Here is a 16,552-nt window from a genome sequence, read left to right on the forward strand (position 1 = left end):
ACCCATATCTCACGAGGCCCCTCTAGATATTTCGGGCTCGGGAAACTCAATTATGAGGCCGAGGCTCTTTTGAGTTCTTGGAGTAATCGGGCTACAGGTTCTGAATTCAATTAGGAGCGCCGAGGATATATTTGGCAGTCTGTCAGAAAGGGAGTCCCAAAGCGAAACACATTCACAGAATCAGTATTAGGTGTAAAAAAAAAAGGCATTTTGACCGAGTATATAGGTCAACATTTGGAGAAGGGAAATCAATAATCGATGGTCATGGTGATGGAGGACTCAGCGGTTTGGCGCAAAAACACAAGCGCACGATTGTCAAGTTGCGCACGCCGGATCTGGCAAATACTCTGAAATCATTTCCCTAAAACCCGGGGGGGGGGGCAGTGCGCAAGGCCACCTGTGTGTAAAGGTGCCTGAAACATGAATATTTAACTCCTACAGCCTACCGGGAAGGTGCCTGGATCGGGGACAGACTCGCAGTGAGTGTTATCTGGGAGGGAAAATGCGCAAATACAGTGCCCCTCTTTCTCTCCCCCTCTTTGGATATAAAGTGATTTATATCAACCACCGTTCTCTTTCAAGGTGTCGAGGACAGTTGCACCCCCCTCCCCCCCACACCACCACCAGTCACTGGCAGTGCACGTGCCCGCGGCGTTCAACATGTCTGTGACCCCGGTGCTGACGGCTGACAATGAGCTCCGCGCACGACTGATCGTTTCAACGTCGGCACTCGCAGCCCAACTTGAATCAGCCTCAGTCACAGCCTCGCTGTCGTCGTCGTCGTCCCCCCCCCCCCCCCCCCCCCCTACACAGAGAACCGATGCCGCCGGAGACAAGAAAGCAAAAAGAGCCGAGCAGCTGATGCTGTGCATTACTTCATGCATGTGCCCGAAACCGCCTGTCAGCTGCCGTTTGAGCGCCTCAGACGAGGCTCCGTGTGTGTCGGTGAACGGACTGACCTTGCGGAGCAAGAGGCTACATAGAGTTTAGCGTTATGGACAAAGTGGAGGAAAACCTGCAAAAACCGAGTCCGGAGAAAAGCCAATAGCCCACCTCATCCTGCTGCGGCTGGTTCTGCCTCTGATTCGGCTGCTCCTTGGTGGCTGTCATTGTATAAACTCCTCGTGTGATTCAAAAACTTGGCTGAATCCTGTGGAAGAAAATCCTCCAGATTCCCGGTTTTCCGCGACAAAACAAAAAGTCACGAGAGGAGAGGATGCGGCGGCGGCGGAGAGCAGAGCGCCGTCTTGTCAACTGCGGAATCTTAAACAGGAGTGTGAGCGGGTGAGGAGGGTAGTGGTGGTGGTGGTGGGGGGGGATCCGTCACGATTAAATATCTGCGAGGTCTTGGACGCGAGCGTCTGACGAGAGAAGCCAACGCTGCCCGTGCGTTCACATCAGCTCCCGGCCGGGGGGGAGAAAAAGGGGAGGAGAGTTTCGGACAAGCTCGTCACGGAACCGAGAAAGACCCCCCCCCCCCCCCCCCAACGCCACTTCTTCTGCACGGCTGGGTGAGGAAGTGGTGGAAGACCCCCCCCCCCCCCCGTCTTAGTGATGCTAGGATTTTTGAGGATGGGGGGATAACACAGAGAAGAAGAGGGAGAGGAGGAGGGGTACTCAAGTGGTGGGGGGGGGGGGGGTAAAGCAAAACGTCCACGAGCAGAGTGCAGTGTGAACTGTTGTCGCCGTGTGTTTGCAGACTGTCCTACTGACGCGGCGTGACAGTTTTGTTAATGTATGCTGACATCGTGCCCGGAGCCCGGGGAGCACAGAGCCTGGATCACGGAGCCCGGAGCACAGAGCCCGGATCACGGAGCCCGGAGCACAGAGCCCGGATCACGGAGCCCGGATCACGGAGCCCAGAGCAGGGAGCACGGAGCTGTCCGCGGTGCTGAAAGCCACGCTGAACAGTCCTCATTTCTCGCGTGGGCGCGCGCGCGCGCACACACACACACACACACACACACACACACACACACACACACACACACACACACACACACACACACACACACACACACACACACACACACAACGCTGTGCCGCCTCTGCTTTTTCAGCCACGCACTATAAAGAGCGGCCGTGTTCTCAGTAAGCCTGCCTGTTGTTGTATCATGTGTTCAGGATCCAGTACTTGGCCTAAAGCGGAGGCGCTTGAACGGTAAATGAGAGGAGACTCGGCTCGCCGGGTTTGTTAAATAAGTGCGGCTCCAGATATGCAATTGCGTCGGGCCTTTGGAGTACTTAGCGGTGAAGTGACACCTGTGAACCCGCCGTATCAAACTCACCACCGGGCTTATGAGACGGCGTTATTGTCTGCTGGAAGCCGCTTCATCAACTCACAAACAGAACGGGAGTCTGGAGTCCGGTGTCTTCCATGTCTCTGCCAGACAAGGATCGATATCTTATATCTGCACTTAACTTTTGACTCTGAACCACTAAGCTTATTAGAGATTGTGAGGCGTAATAACTCACGCATGCGCTCTGACTATAGCTATAAATGACAACCCAGTAGAGGACAATTAAACTCAATTTAAATAGTAAAGGTAAAGGAAATCTGAGTGATTAGTCAACTAATCAGCTGCTTTGGTCTTAGTCGACCAAGAGGGGATCAGCCCAAAAAGTAACTTCTGTGATGTCACTTCCGCTTTTATTTTAACTAACCCTAAACCAAGTTGTTTCCTGTGAAGACGGACGTTTATTTTGAAAGGACAGATTGCATGTAATGAGTACAAGTTTTGCTTTACATTCGTAGGAGAACGCACGAAAAATGAGAACCTGAGATATCGTAAGGATCCGTTGAGCTTTAACACCAACACCCACACTTGGTTGTGAGCAGCTGTCCCTTCTCCTTTGTGCATTGGATTGTGGGAAAAACAGTGTCTATCAACAGCGCACTCAAAACAACCAGTAAGCCAACAGATTTGTTTTATTGTCTTTACTTCGGCACTTTCAGAGTGAACGCAACTCCAAACTGGTTAAAAGTGACGTTAAGCTTTCCACTCAGACCTGTAGAGAACATATCACTGATGACACTTCAAACCATAGCCTGTATGACAAACAAACAAAACAAAACGCATAACTGATGAATAAATAAACAAACCAAATACATAAAACTTGTTTTCTCAGTCGTGGTGGTCTTTCTTAGATTCCTGGATGTGTAGACAGTGTAAATAAAACTGCTTCTACCAACACAAAGACAGTGAAGCTCTACAGGAGAGATGAGCACAACAACATCGCCCCGTGAGCCTCCTGCCTCGTTTGGAAGCTCGGTTATAGAGATGCGATCGTAGTAAACAGCAGCGGAGTAGAATATGGTGTTGAAAAAACCAGCCCGCTTGTATTATAATAAAGGCACAAATCGATCCGCGTGCTCCATTTTGTAGACAAGGGTGATCAATCCCACTTTGAGATGTTAGTCGGTCCAAGTCGGCCTACGGGCAACACTCAGTGCTGCTGCTGCTGCAGCCGTACCGTTACGAGAAGCATGCAGGCCCCATGATTTAGTGAGTACAGCTGCTCTACAACAGAAGTCTGATCTCAGAGGATTTTGTTCTACTTGTGCTGCTGTAGGTATGATATATATATATATATATATATATATATATATATATATATATATATATAAATATAATATAATATAATAATATATTAGGGCTGGGCAAGTTAACGTGTTATTATCGCGTTAACGCATTAATTATTAAATAACAACAATAACAATTATTTTATGGCGCATTAACGCAGTTTTTTTAATGCAATACACACCGTTGATGCCAGTACATCACTCAAACAAACAAACAAACAAACAAACAAACAAACAAACGGTGGAGCGTGTGGGAGAAGTATAGGTAAACAAAAGCAAGACAAGCTAACAAATGCCACAGAGAAGTGGATAGATACAAACTGCAGGACGACTAGTATTGTGGAAGATGTCGGTCTGAGGAACGTTCTTAGGATCAACGAATGACGGAACGTATGAGCCTCCCTCGAGACGCACCGTCACCAGAAGAACACACGAGTTGTATGAAGAGAGGACTACAAAAGAGACGGCGTTACAAGGTGCACCAGCTGTTGCTCTCACTGGAGACTACTGGACATCACTGGGTAACCATCATCACCTCGGAGTTACAGTGCATTATATTGATGAACAGTGGGAGCTGCATTATATGCATATATAGTATAGATTTTATTGTTATTTTTGTTTTAATGTTGGTCATGGCCGGATGAACTTGCAACCGGGCACGGGAGAAAATGTGACGTCTGGATCAATATTGCCAACTATACTGTTGAAATAAAGGCATTTTATTTATGTTATCCTGATTTTTTTTATGGACGAACGTGAACCTGTAAACGTTCACGGTCACTCAGTGGGCTCATTGTTCCTTCCCAGTCCATAAAAAGAGTGATTATGCGGATGGAACGAATACAGAAGCTTTAATCAAGAGAAAACAAGAAGTCCTTTTCTCTGATTACTTACAATGTTTGGGTCAAATCAGTCGATGGTAAATGCATTCAAACGGCCCACAACGAGCTGACACTGACATGTTGAAGTTCCGGCACAGTTGCTCTGAGCTTCTAATAATAATGGTCCAAACTGTGCTGATGATGCAGTAGTTACCTTAGTAGATATTGGTTTTTAGTGGTGTAAAAATCCCCAACCAAATTGGCAATCGATACCAACTGACCCCCCTGGGGCCCTGGAACTCGGGCCAGTTGCTTTCTTGTTAGCCCAGTCTTTATGTTGATAACCATTTTAAAACGTGAAAGTGGGCATTAGCTTTTCAGAAAGCGGAGCTCGGATCCGCCACGGAGTGACAATACGGAGCAAACCTCCCGTCAAATATGTCAAGGAACCGGGAGAACTGCCAGTGAAAGACCTTCACGCTGGCACCGAGGGCAGACGGAACATCCCTCTCTCTCTCAAAAAACACTGACGCTCAAATATTGACATGTTGTGTTTGACCTGCTGTACCTTCAGAATGTCAAAGACGTGAAATTATTATAAAGTAAACATTGTGTGTAGCGGAGGTGCAAAGAGCACGCAGCCGTTGTCCTTGAAGGTCAACGGAAGTGTTTGAAGTTGAGGTGAAAAGCCGGAGAGAGAAAAAAAAAAAATCTGTTTCATTCTTTGTGGAAGTGTCGAGCGCATTAGCGGAGCTCGCATTAGCATAAAGTCCTCTTAACCTTTGCTCGTGTGCACCACTTTTCGGAGAGAGACTAATGGTGTTTGCCTATTTGGAAGAGGGAGCGTTGCACACATTGGATCTGCTCGGATGATGAATCCATGCGATAACCTTTAGTGGATTGTTTTCATCTAGAGGTAAAGGTTGTTTCTACATTGGTTAGTCCTCCATAAGCGCCACCAGAACGGTGAGTTATGGACCTACTGAGACTACAGTATGTCCTCGTGTATCATGTTGCTAGTTGTGTCTGCTGTAAATAAAGGTATCATTACGTTTAGAGGACCTGTTCTGTAAAGACAAAGTTTCCTACAGGTGGTATTGAGTCGTGACATTAAAGGGTACATTTGGTATTTTTCAACCCGGACCCTATTTTGGGGCGACTGTGGTTCTTGGGGCAAAACACTTAACCCCAAGTGAGTCCAGTAGCTGTTCCTACGGTGTGTGAATGCATGAATGTTAGCTAGTTCTGATGGGCAGGTGGCACCTTGCATGGTAGCCCTGTCATCAGTGTATGAATGGTTGTGAACGGGTGAATGATGACATGTGGTGTTAAAGTGCTTTGAGTGGGCGGAAAGACTAGAAAAGCGCCGTACAAGTACAGTCCATTTATGTGTCCAAGTGACTCATGGGGGAGAACAATATTTGAAATTGGTCCAGTTTTGATGGAGAACGCTGCAGACGGCAACCGCTAAACAAGATGCTATGTAATTACTGATGGACTCTGATTGTTATTATAGGAGTCGGCCAATGGAAAGAACCGCCCACTTTTCTTTACCTTTAGCTTGACCTCGTCTGTTTGTTAGTTTGTAAAAAGAAATGGTGTATTTGCACCATCAATATTCATTTTTATTCATTTCATTTTAATATATTCTTATTTCCTTTTTTTTGGTCTACAAATGTAGTTATTTATCGTTTGTCGGGGCAGCTTATAGCGCCGCCCACCCTCTGGTTCCCCCTCAGGTAAACACCGTTAGCTCCGTCGGCGCTGTTACCGCTGTTAGCACCGTTAGCCGCTAGCTGCCGGCTCAGCCGTCGTCATGTTGGGAGCCGTGTGTGGAGGCGATCGCTCAACATTTCATTTCCCAGAAGGCATTCTCATTGATACATCCTACATTTGAAATGAATTACACCTGATACAACACTGTTGGTGAACCTTTTCTTCTTCCCTTGCTCTTGCTCATTCTACACAGCAAGTATTTTTCCGTCTGTAATCTAAAGCGTTGCGCTTTTCAACCTTCAGAATGCACACAGGAGATAAAAAAAGAGACAAAAAATAATAGTTTTCTATTCATAGCGTTGGGTTGGGACAATCTGTCTTTTCAGACGATTCCCCGATTGATGACTTACTGCACATTCACAGCTGGATCCATGTCTACTTATACAGCTGAGTTACAGCCGCGGTGATTGCGGGAGGCTTGCTGCGGGATCTGTTATTTCTCGGAGAGAGAATATATCTGGCTCTCCTGGAGATGTGCTCGTTCCCCAGCTTGTTTAAGGTCTGCTGAGGATCTTTGAGCGAACGCCGCTCTCCGTGTCCCGCTTCAAACACAGCCCCATGCGTGACGCTGTGGGAATAAAGGCGGCGGCATTAAATTTAAGCGGGCAAGATCAAAGACGGTGCTTTTAAAAGATATAGGTTTAGAGATTTGCTTTGGTGTTTTTATTTTATTTTATTTTTTTCAATAAACAGTCTAGTAAGAATCTTCATTGGCTCCTTTTATTGTTAACAGCTGAACATGCTGCACCTCTGGCTGTGCGATGACTCTGCATGAGAGTGTGATATAATGTAATCGCTAAGGTGAGGTGTGACTTATAAGGTAGAGTCGGTGAGTAGTTTGCGAGGGTGAAGTACTTTAAAACGCAGCGGTGGAGTGCCGGAGACGTGCGAGAGCCTGTGGGGGTGGAGAGACAGGGAGGGCAGGGGAGAGAGGGGGGGGAGTGGGAGAGCCCCGGGGAGGTGTTCTGCTGTTGATGAGGTATTTATGACCCTGGGGCAATTTAGTGCAGACATCCAGGAGCTCCACACCGCCGGGCCGCCCATGAAAGTTTCATGACCACAACGTCATGTGACTTCGCCGGAGCTACTGCACACTCAGCGCATCGCATTAATAAATAGTAGAGTCAAACTCTGCATCGGTAGGTTGTCCTACTGTGCTAACGCCTTATAATAACCATCATTAGGTTAATACATGGTCAAAATCAGGGTTAGTTAAACCTCAGTTAGCAGTTCATGTACTGTAAAATAATGATAATTAATCATGTTAAATCATTATTTCTAATTATTTATGCTCTATCATTAGTTTATGTGATATGAGATGAAATCATAGCTGATGAGAGATAGAAATTACATTCTGATTACATTAAGTAGTTCTCAACAGTTTAGAGTTGAATAAATATGACATTTTACATTTGTTAATATAAACAAATGATTTTAAAACCTTTAAGACATTTTTTGTAAAGCATCTATAAACGTTACGTAGAAAGATGGATAAGAAAGCATTTCTCAACCATTGACAAAGTATTAACTATCTATCTAAATCATGTTTATAAACGCTTTACAAAGTATTTATTAACCATATAACAAAGTGTTATAATCAGCAGTTGACTATTAAAATCATCCACATAATGTTTATAGACGGTTTATAAACCACTTATTAACTATTAACAAAGTTTTACAAATATCTGGTCCATCTATGTGAAGTTTACATCTATTTATCAAAGGGTTACAAACCATAACCATTAACAGATACTTAACATAGTGTATTAAAATGGAATAATATGTGCAACAACAAACTGTTAAGTATGATTCATTATCATTCCATTGTTTGTTGACAGTAAAATAACTTTAGTCTATTTATTTATTGTAGTGTCATTTTGCTCGATGCTAAATCACAAACACTAAAGCAGAGGTCTTCAACAGGGGGTCCGCGACCCCTAGGGGGTCCGCGGGGGTACTGCAGGGGGTCCGCGAAATTTTTGGTTGATTAGACAAATTGTTTTTTTTCCATTTTCTTTTCTTCTCCCAAACATGAATCTGTCCATTATTTTAATAGTTCAGCATTGTATACAAGATAACAGGTATGTTTATGCATAGCAGAGGTACTAATAAGCCATCACTCATTTTCGTTTCCACATTTATGTTTAAAATAAAAACGTCAGTTTGAATATCTTGTATGCATGATTATCATACAAGGTGTGTTTATGAATGTCAGTGGCACGGCCGCCCTACTCACTGTACCTTTAAAATAAAATCATGAAGATATGAACCTGTGTATTATTTGAATAGCTTAGTATTGAATGCAACATAACAAGGTATGTATATACATGGCACGAGGCCCAGTTTAATATAAAACACAACTTTATACAATATACTGTATATAGTGTGGGGTCCCTGCTCCATCCCCCTATCAGTTTGGGGGTCCTTGGCTGATGAATCTGGACGGTGTCTACAGAGAGGAATGATTTTGTTCTCTCTCTCTCTCTCTCTCTCTCTCTCTCTCTCTCTCTCTCTCTCTCTCTCTCTCTCTCTCTCTCTCTCTCTCTCTCTCTCTCAGCCATACTGCACACACTTGCTGATGTTCTCTTTGATCGCGCTCCTCTTTCATGAAAGGCCAAATGATTGCAGGATTTCAAAGCTCCCTTACACTGACAATTATTACAAAAGTAAATCAAGCTGTTTCAGATGGAACAGTTGTTGTGAGCAGCATCTATTGATAGATCTGTTACTTGGTCTGTTTAGCCCAACCACACAGAGGCTGTTTTGAAGTCTATCTGTGAAGCTGCAATTCTACTTTACAGTCGCTGTTAGCATATTAGCACCAATATGAGGATTCCAGTGACATGAAAGAGATCGATTTGATCTGCAATTTGACTTTTTTCAAACGACCTGCCTGGGATGTGTAAACATCAGACACAACACATGACCAGAAGAAGCCCCTCCCATCATGAAGAAGTGGGATAATTCTGCATAATAATAATAATAATAATAATAATAATATCTCACATTCACGAGTGAAATACTGCTTTTACCCTTTGAGCAGCACTTTCTACGTTCCATGTCTATAATGCATTATAAACATCCATATAATGCATTGTAATGGGCTTATAGCACTGTGTTATTAACAGTGTTCATATTCATAATGCTTTATGATAATTATCTTTAGGCATTATAAAGCATTTTATAGTGACTTATAACACAAACGCTGATGCCTGACATTTTAGTTTTATTGCAACGATCATAGTGTATTATAATTCCCATCGTTGTCATACAGTATAATGCTTTTTATAATGTTTGGTTAGATTATTATAAGTGGTCATTGTTTGCTTTAAGTAAAAAAAAAATCAGCAAATCTATGCAACAACACACAATGTTGTAAAATGTATTTTAACTGTACTTATTTGATCACATTATAATGCATTACAGCACTGATTATAACACATTATGACATTGATTATGATGTTTTTTTAAAGGATTATAATGTATTACAACTATGGGAATTATGATGCACAATGACCCTTACAAAAAGTCAACAATTGTGAATTATTATAACATTATAATGATAATGTGTTATTCATTTTGTTATAAAGCATTACAAATATGTATGAGTGCTTATAACTGTAATTATCCAGTGCTATAAGCAGATAATAACACATTTGAAGTATTCCAGGGTTATGAGAGAAAAGGAGAAATGTAACGAGCTCAAAGCACAACAACCCGTAATATCTTTAATATCTTTAATATCTTTAATTGTCTAATATGCACTACGATCGTTGACTGCGCATCAAAGTAATAGCTGTAATTACATCATTAGACAGGATAAATGCGTGTCGACTGATTGGGGGCTAAATGATGAGCCGCACCGAGATCGAAGCGTTGCAGGGAAACACCCGTTCACCGACTCGGTCTGAACGCAGCGGGGTTCAGACGGCACTGTGCGTGTTGATACCACAGAGGAGCTGAGCGACATCCCAACGAGGGAGCGAGAGGATGGAAAGCGAAAGGATGGAGAGCGAGAGGATGGAGAGGATGGAGAGCGAGAGGATGGGGAGCGAGAGGATGGAGAGCGAGAGGATGGAGAGCGAGAGGATGGAGAGGATGGAGAGGATGGAGAGCGAGAGGATGGGGAGCGAGAGGATGGAGAGCGAGAGGATGGAGAGGATGGAGAGCGAGAGGATGGAGAGCGAGAGGATGGAGAGGATGGAGAGCGAGAGGATGGGGAGGATGGAGAGCGAGAGGATGGAGAGCGAGAGGATGGAGAGGATGGGGAGCGAGAGGATGGAGAGCGAGAGGATGGAGAGCGAGAGGATGGAAAGCGAGAGGACGGAGAGGATGGAGAGGATGGAGAGCGAGAGGATGGGGAGCGAGAGGATGGAGAGGATGGAGAGCGAGAGGATGGAGAGCGAGAGGATGGAGAGGATGGGGAGCGAGAGGATGGAGAGCGAGAGGATGGAGAGCGAGAGGATGGAAAGCGAAAGGGTGGAGAGCGAGAGGATGGAGAGGATGGAGAGCGAGAGGATGGGGAGCGAGAGGATGGAGAGCGAGAGGATGGAGAGCGAGAGGATGGAGAGGATGGAGAGCGAGAGGATGGAGAGTGAGAGGATGGAGAGTGAGAGGATGGAGAGCGAGAGGATGGAGAGGATGGAGAGCGAGAGGATGGGGAGCGAGAGGATGGAGAGCGAGAGGATGGAGAGCGAAAGGATGGAGAGCGAGAGGATGGAGAGCGAAAGGATGGAGAGCGAGAGGATGGAGAGGATGGAGAGTGAGAGGATGGAGAGCGAGAGGATGGAGAGCGAGAGGATGGAGAGGATGGAGAGGATGGAGAGCGAGAGGATGGGGAGTGAGAGGATGGAGAGGATGGAGAGCGAGAGGATGGAGAGCGAGAGGATGGAGAGGATGGAGAGCGAGAGGATGGAGAGCGAGAGGATGGAGAGGATGGAGAGCGAGAGGATGGGGAGGATGGAGAGCGAGAGGATGGAGAGCGAGAGGATGGAGAGGATGGAGAGGATGGAGAGCGAGAGGATGGGGAGCGAGAGGATGGAGGAGAGGATGGAGAGCGAGAGGATGGAGAGTGAGAGGATGGAGAGTGAGAGGATGGAGAGGATGGAGAGCGAGAGGATGGGGAGCGAGAGGATGGAGAGGATGGAGAGCGAAAGGATGAAGAGCGAGAGGATGGAGAGGATGGGGAGGATGGGGAGCGAGAGGATGAGAGCGAAAGGATGGAGAGCGAGAGGATGGAGAGCGAGAAGATGGAGAGCGAGAGGATGGAGAGCGAGAGGATGCAGTTCAGTGCACAGAGGCTGGTTCTCTACAGGTGATAAGACGACGAGAGTTTCACTCCCGAGTCCAAGTTAAAACACTGTTTCTATAGAGAACCAGTGAGGGTGACTTACAGCAGAGCTTCCCCCGGTTTACTGCGTACGTGTTCCGTATTGACGGTGCATCATTACAGACGGCAACACACCAGGCTTTCAAGCTACACTGTCGAATACAGTGTGATGATTTAAGGCTCGGGTTTAATTCTTCCACAGCACTTTCGCATCCACACTGTCGAAGTCAGGCAAGAGCTGCTCTTTTTCTCAAAGCCTGAGTAAACCGGTTTTAAACAAGTGTTTTGACAGAATAAAGAACTAAACATCTGTGCTTCCACTGTCAGCGTCAAACTCTCTGAGTTTTTATGTTTTAAATGAAAAGGTTTTTTTGCTTCCATTCTGTCTATTTTCCTTCATTCTAAAGCTCTTATGGGCTGCATTTCTTGTATGAAAGGTGCAACGCAAATTGAGCTCATTTATTTATCAGCGATCATATTATCTCCAAGCATTATTAAAAATAGAAACAGCCCAGACACTGAGCCCCTTTCTCTTTATAAACCGATGCCTGCATATGATTAATAAACACACAACCCATCGGCCGTCATCTGACGACGATTTTGCTTTTTATTCGCTAAAAAATTGAACCGTTGAATGAGTGGAAACTGGCTACTTGTGAATCAACCCGGTCGACTCAAACTCCACTCTCGCATCGCGAGTAGCTAATCGGACTGATGAAGAACGACGGGCGCAAATGAAGAGGAAGTCTTGGCCCGGATGTCCGCCATCTGTTACGGCTGGCACCAGAACCCCCCCCCGAAATATAGGAGGCTAAACCGTCCGCGAGCCGATAGTTGAGATTGAAAAGCTATTAACTCTTTTTTGTTGTTGTGCGCCATTAGAATAATTCAAAAGGAAAGCTAGGATTTCCTGCAGAGCTCAATAAGGGCCAATATCTCCCAGTCTATTAGAACGATACAGTGTGTCGGTAGAATGTGAGTTGCTGGGGAGGAGGAAGGCTCGGCCTCCTCTCACATCCTCGGCTGGTTCAAGCCTCCAGCAGGTTGATGCGAGCGCAAGGTCTTACTTGTAAGAGCGCTCTGATGAGTCTCAACGGACGTGCAGTGCAGACGCTGCGCAAATTAGCCCTGTTGGTACATTTTAGACAAGTTGTTTCTTTTTGTCTCCGATCCCATGACAATGCAACTATGGATGTATCCAAGTACTACGTGTGCATCCATGCCTGATGGAGTGCTTCGTTGATGTCCGAAACACTTCAACGAGCCACACTGCTGCACTGCATGTTCCCTCGTTACCATGAACACACACACACACACACACACACACACACACACACACACACACACACACACACACACACACAGTGACTCAATCCCACATATATCGTCCTCACTAGCCTCATTACAGAAACACATCTTAATGGCTTGACCTATCTGAACTTAAGTTTCATAGATCGGACAAATCTTTCCATTGCAGAAGAAATTCCTGAACTAATGGAGGAGTTTCCTTCCATAACTGTACATTTGATTCTTCAATCACTCGCCTGTATCTATGGTTAGGATGTACACTAGACTGTCATTGATTAGAAACGACTTGCTTTAAAATGTAGCTATGAGGAGGCGGAGGCAATGATCGCGTCGGACGAAGCACTTCCATCAAAATTCAAAAAGAACCGTCCCGGCAGTCGATTTATATCCCTCAATATACATACCATAGAGACCTTTATTTGGTAGTTATTTTGAATTCAGGACAGGGTGTATGCCGTCCTAATTTATGATTCCTACCTGGGGGGAAGAAAAAAAAAAGTGAGGACTGCCCTGAAATAGTTAAATTCCTTTCCTGAGATAAGATCAGACTCAGGAAGTTTCTGTAATGAGGTCCCAGAGCGCCAAATGTGGATTAATCCACAGCTGAAAATAGTCCCCGACAAATACAGCAGTTCCTCCCGTTTGAGTAACTTTTGCTAAAAACTACAGTGCCCGGCTGTTTTAGGAAATGTCTGAGCCTTACAAGTATTAAGGGGCTTTAAAAAACATGTTTAAAATATATCGAGCATTTTTGGAGACTTAGTCCTGAGAAGGAACCGGTGAGCTGAGTGCTCTACTCTTCTTCTACTCACACACAGGGCGGGAGAGTAGAAGAACAGGAAGGAGTATTCTGCACAGCATGATGCAGTCAAATAAAAAAACGTTACATAAACTATATATTTCTCTCAATGTGAGACGTAAAGTAAATAATTTCACATGCATCCTCCCTATTGTGAAATGAATGACTTGAACAATCTAAACACACAGAGGCCAGCAATGATAATGGAAACCGGGAGTCAAAACAAAGATTATGTAACGGCGTTCACGGTGTACATTTCCCTATTTGCTCTCTTTCTTCCCAACCGTCTCCACTAAAAAAAAAAAAACAACCTGCATCGCAATGTAAGCAAAAAAAACACACCGACGTGCCTCTGCCCAGCACATAATGAAGACAAATTATGCATGTATGCAGCTAGAGGAGACACAAAGCATTATTCAAAATCAATACAGCCTCTGGGTCTTTGCACAGGGAGGGTGGGGGGATGGGGGGGGGGGCCTCCCTCTCTGATCAAAAGGCAGGGCTGGAGCTCAGTATTCTCGCTTCTCAAAAAGCTAGTTTCTGCATTCTGTGCATCGTGGATCAACAGAGGCAGGCGGAGTTTGGCTGCGGAGTAAAGGGCCGTGAAAGCCCTCCGGCCTTTTCTCCGACATTGGGGTTGCAGCGTTTCATCCGCCGCCGTAGAAAAAGCCAAGGCGAGCGCGCTCCGTGTAAAGCCATCCTGATCGCTGACACGAGTTATGCAGAACATAAGGATGGTTGATTAAAGCCATTCCGGGCCGGCGACACGTGTTGATTAGGTTACACCTGATCCATTTTGATGCCACAGCATGATGGGATACCTTTTTGGATCAATGACAGTGAAAATAATTCCTGTGACTTCAAAATAGAAAATCAATGGAAATTTCCCTCATTTGTGACTTGGTGCATATTGTCTATGGAAGCAAAAAGGTATGAATATTTCAGAGGCCTTCCTGAGTTCATTCTGGTTTACAAAACTGGTGGTGCAAAACAAACTGAAGTGTAATACAAATTGTATACATGAGTATTTATTTCTGTAGCCTTAACAATGGAAGTGAAATGACAAACGTGGCGTAGCTTCCTTTGACTCATGGGTGGTTTTTGGTGTTTTGTGTGTAAAATAAAAGATCCTTCATTGGCATAAACGCTGTTACAGTACATGTGTGCAGATTGGCCTGATTTGAATTACCATCCCATTCAAATGACACCGTTTTATTAAAGTGCATGCAAAAATGTGGGCATTGTATTTAACAGGCTATAGAAATGCTTGTGCTCCAGACAACATGCAATCAGTGTTTTTGAGCACTTGCATTGTATTACACTCTCACTCTTGGAATACATTTGTAGGCACCCATGGTTACCACTTAGGTTGGGTTGATTGGCTTTTTTGTTGAAATAACACGGCGCAGCTTGATGGGTCATTTATTAAGATGTAAATAAAATAAAACATTGATTTAAATGAAGAGTTCATTGGTGAAGCTTCAGTTTTGTCTGGTATGATTATAGACGCACACATCATCAGCATAGAAGTAAATTATGATTAGTTTTGAACTAGACTCTTGTATTTTGTTTAACCCACTTAGCGTAGAAAGTTGATGTGAATGCGGGGAGATGTAGATTTTCAAATGTGAAATAATCATGGGGTGTGGATGGTCAACTGCTGGGTGCATAATTGACACGTAATTAATTGTTGTGGTCCGGCTGATTCTGCAATTACATTTAGCATTTTCCCATTTAAAGATATCTAGACACAGGTTGCAGAGTGACACCAAATGTAAATCATAAGGTAGGGTCAAATTATTTTCTCCATCTTCTAAGCACTTCAATTGAAGCCCATAGAACTGACGAATTCAAACACGGTATTTTTGGTTTTCCCCTGGTTGACTCCATCAGGCTCTCAGGTCAAACAGTTGGCCCAGCAGTAACACTGATACGATTGTGTTGGAATTTGGAGTCATGATTCTAATGTGCCATCATAGTTTGACAATAATACACTACCAGACATAAAATATGAGAAAAAAAGTTTGGAAAGTCTTTCTGAAAACTCCCCTGACACAATGTCAGTAAAGGTTCAATGTAAGTCAATGTGAATAGAAATAAACTGGCATCAACAAATGTGCACACAGCTGACACAAAATCCAACACTCTATTGAATACTCCAGAAAAAATACAACCGCAGTCACACACAATCCTCTGAGGAGTTAGAAGTTTGAGCTAACAGTAGTGTGCATGTTCTTCTCAAAATGGAAGGCATTAAAAAAAAAAGCAAACTTTTCCCACTTGGGGATTACTGGAGAGAGAAACTGCAGATGAGATCAGTGAGGGTCTGAGTTGCCAGACACAGCTAACTTTAAACTATCCCAAGCTAGCTCAAACATTAGCCTGCAACTGCCTTGGGATCAATGATAGCCCAGATAGAAAATCACCAGTGGCCCTTAAGTGGGCCAGAGACTGCTACAGCAGCAGCAGCAGGAGCAGCAGGAGCAGGAGCAGGAGCAGCAGGAGCAGGAGCCCTCCACCAGACCCTTCAGAGGGAATATCAGTCCACCCAGTGATGTGATATTTAGTATGAGCTCATTTATTCAAGGTCACAGGGTTCTTTCCAATGAATTTATACCGCATCTCTTTCTTCAATTCCATCTTTTTTTTCCTCACTCCTTAGACCCTCCCAGTCAGAAAGCTTACAGGTAGAATGACTGTCATTCAGTTGAATGAGTCGGGAGCAGTCTATGAGGCTGAAGACGAATCAGCAATATTCGTCATATTGCACGAATCTGCAATATGACATGATGAATTTAAAATGGTAGTATTTAATGTAGTCCCCCAAAAAAGCATTTTATTCTATTGATCATGGCTTGATGATTGAAAGATAAAAGTGGAGATCTGGCACTAGAGGGTCATTATCTAACTGCAAAAATATAAATATGCTAATATCA

The 16,552-nt window shown here is 44.5% G+C and overlaps 1 protein-coding gene across 3 annotated transcripts in view; it reads right to left on the reverse strand.

Annotated features, from left to right (window-relative positions):
* The window catches only part of LOC137883609 (inactive dipeptidyl peptidase 10-like), a 183,253-nt gene that overhangs the window by 97,002 nt on the left and 69,699 nt on the right, over nucleotides 1–16,552 (reverse strand). The window contains exon 1 of one of the 3 annotated variants that reach the window (XM_068725156.1): nucleotides 1,054–1,404. The exons of the other annotated variants lie outside the window; for them this stretch is intronic. Within the exon in view, the coding sequence (XP_068581257.1) occupies nucleotides 1,054–1,110 (57 nt within the window). The 5' untranslated portion in view covers nucleotides 1,111–1,404. Of the gene's footprint in view, nucleotides 1–1,053; nucleotides 1,405–16,552 lie in introns of those variants that run through there. 3 annotated transcript variants of the gene reach the window in all.

Source organism: Cebidichthys violaceus, unplaced genomic scaffold (assembly GCF_023349555.1).
Source record: "Cebidichthys violaceus isolate CVI_PGR_0920_01 unplaced genomic scaffold, fCebVio1.0.p SCAF_34, whole genome shotgun sequence".
In the NCBI taxonomy this organism is placed as follows: Eukaryota; Metazoa; Chordata; class Actinopteri; order Perciformes; family Stichaeidae; genus Cebidichthys; species Cebidichthys violaceus.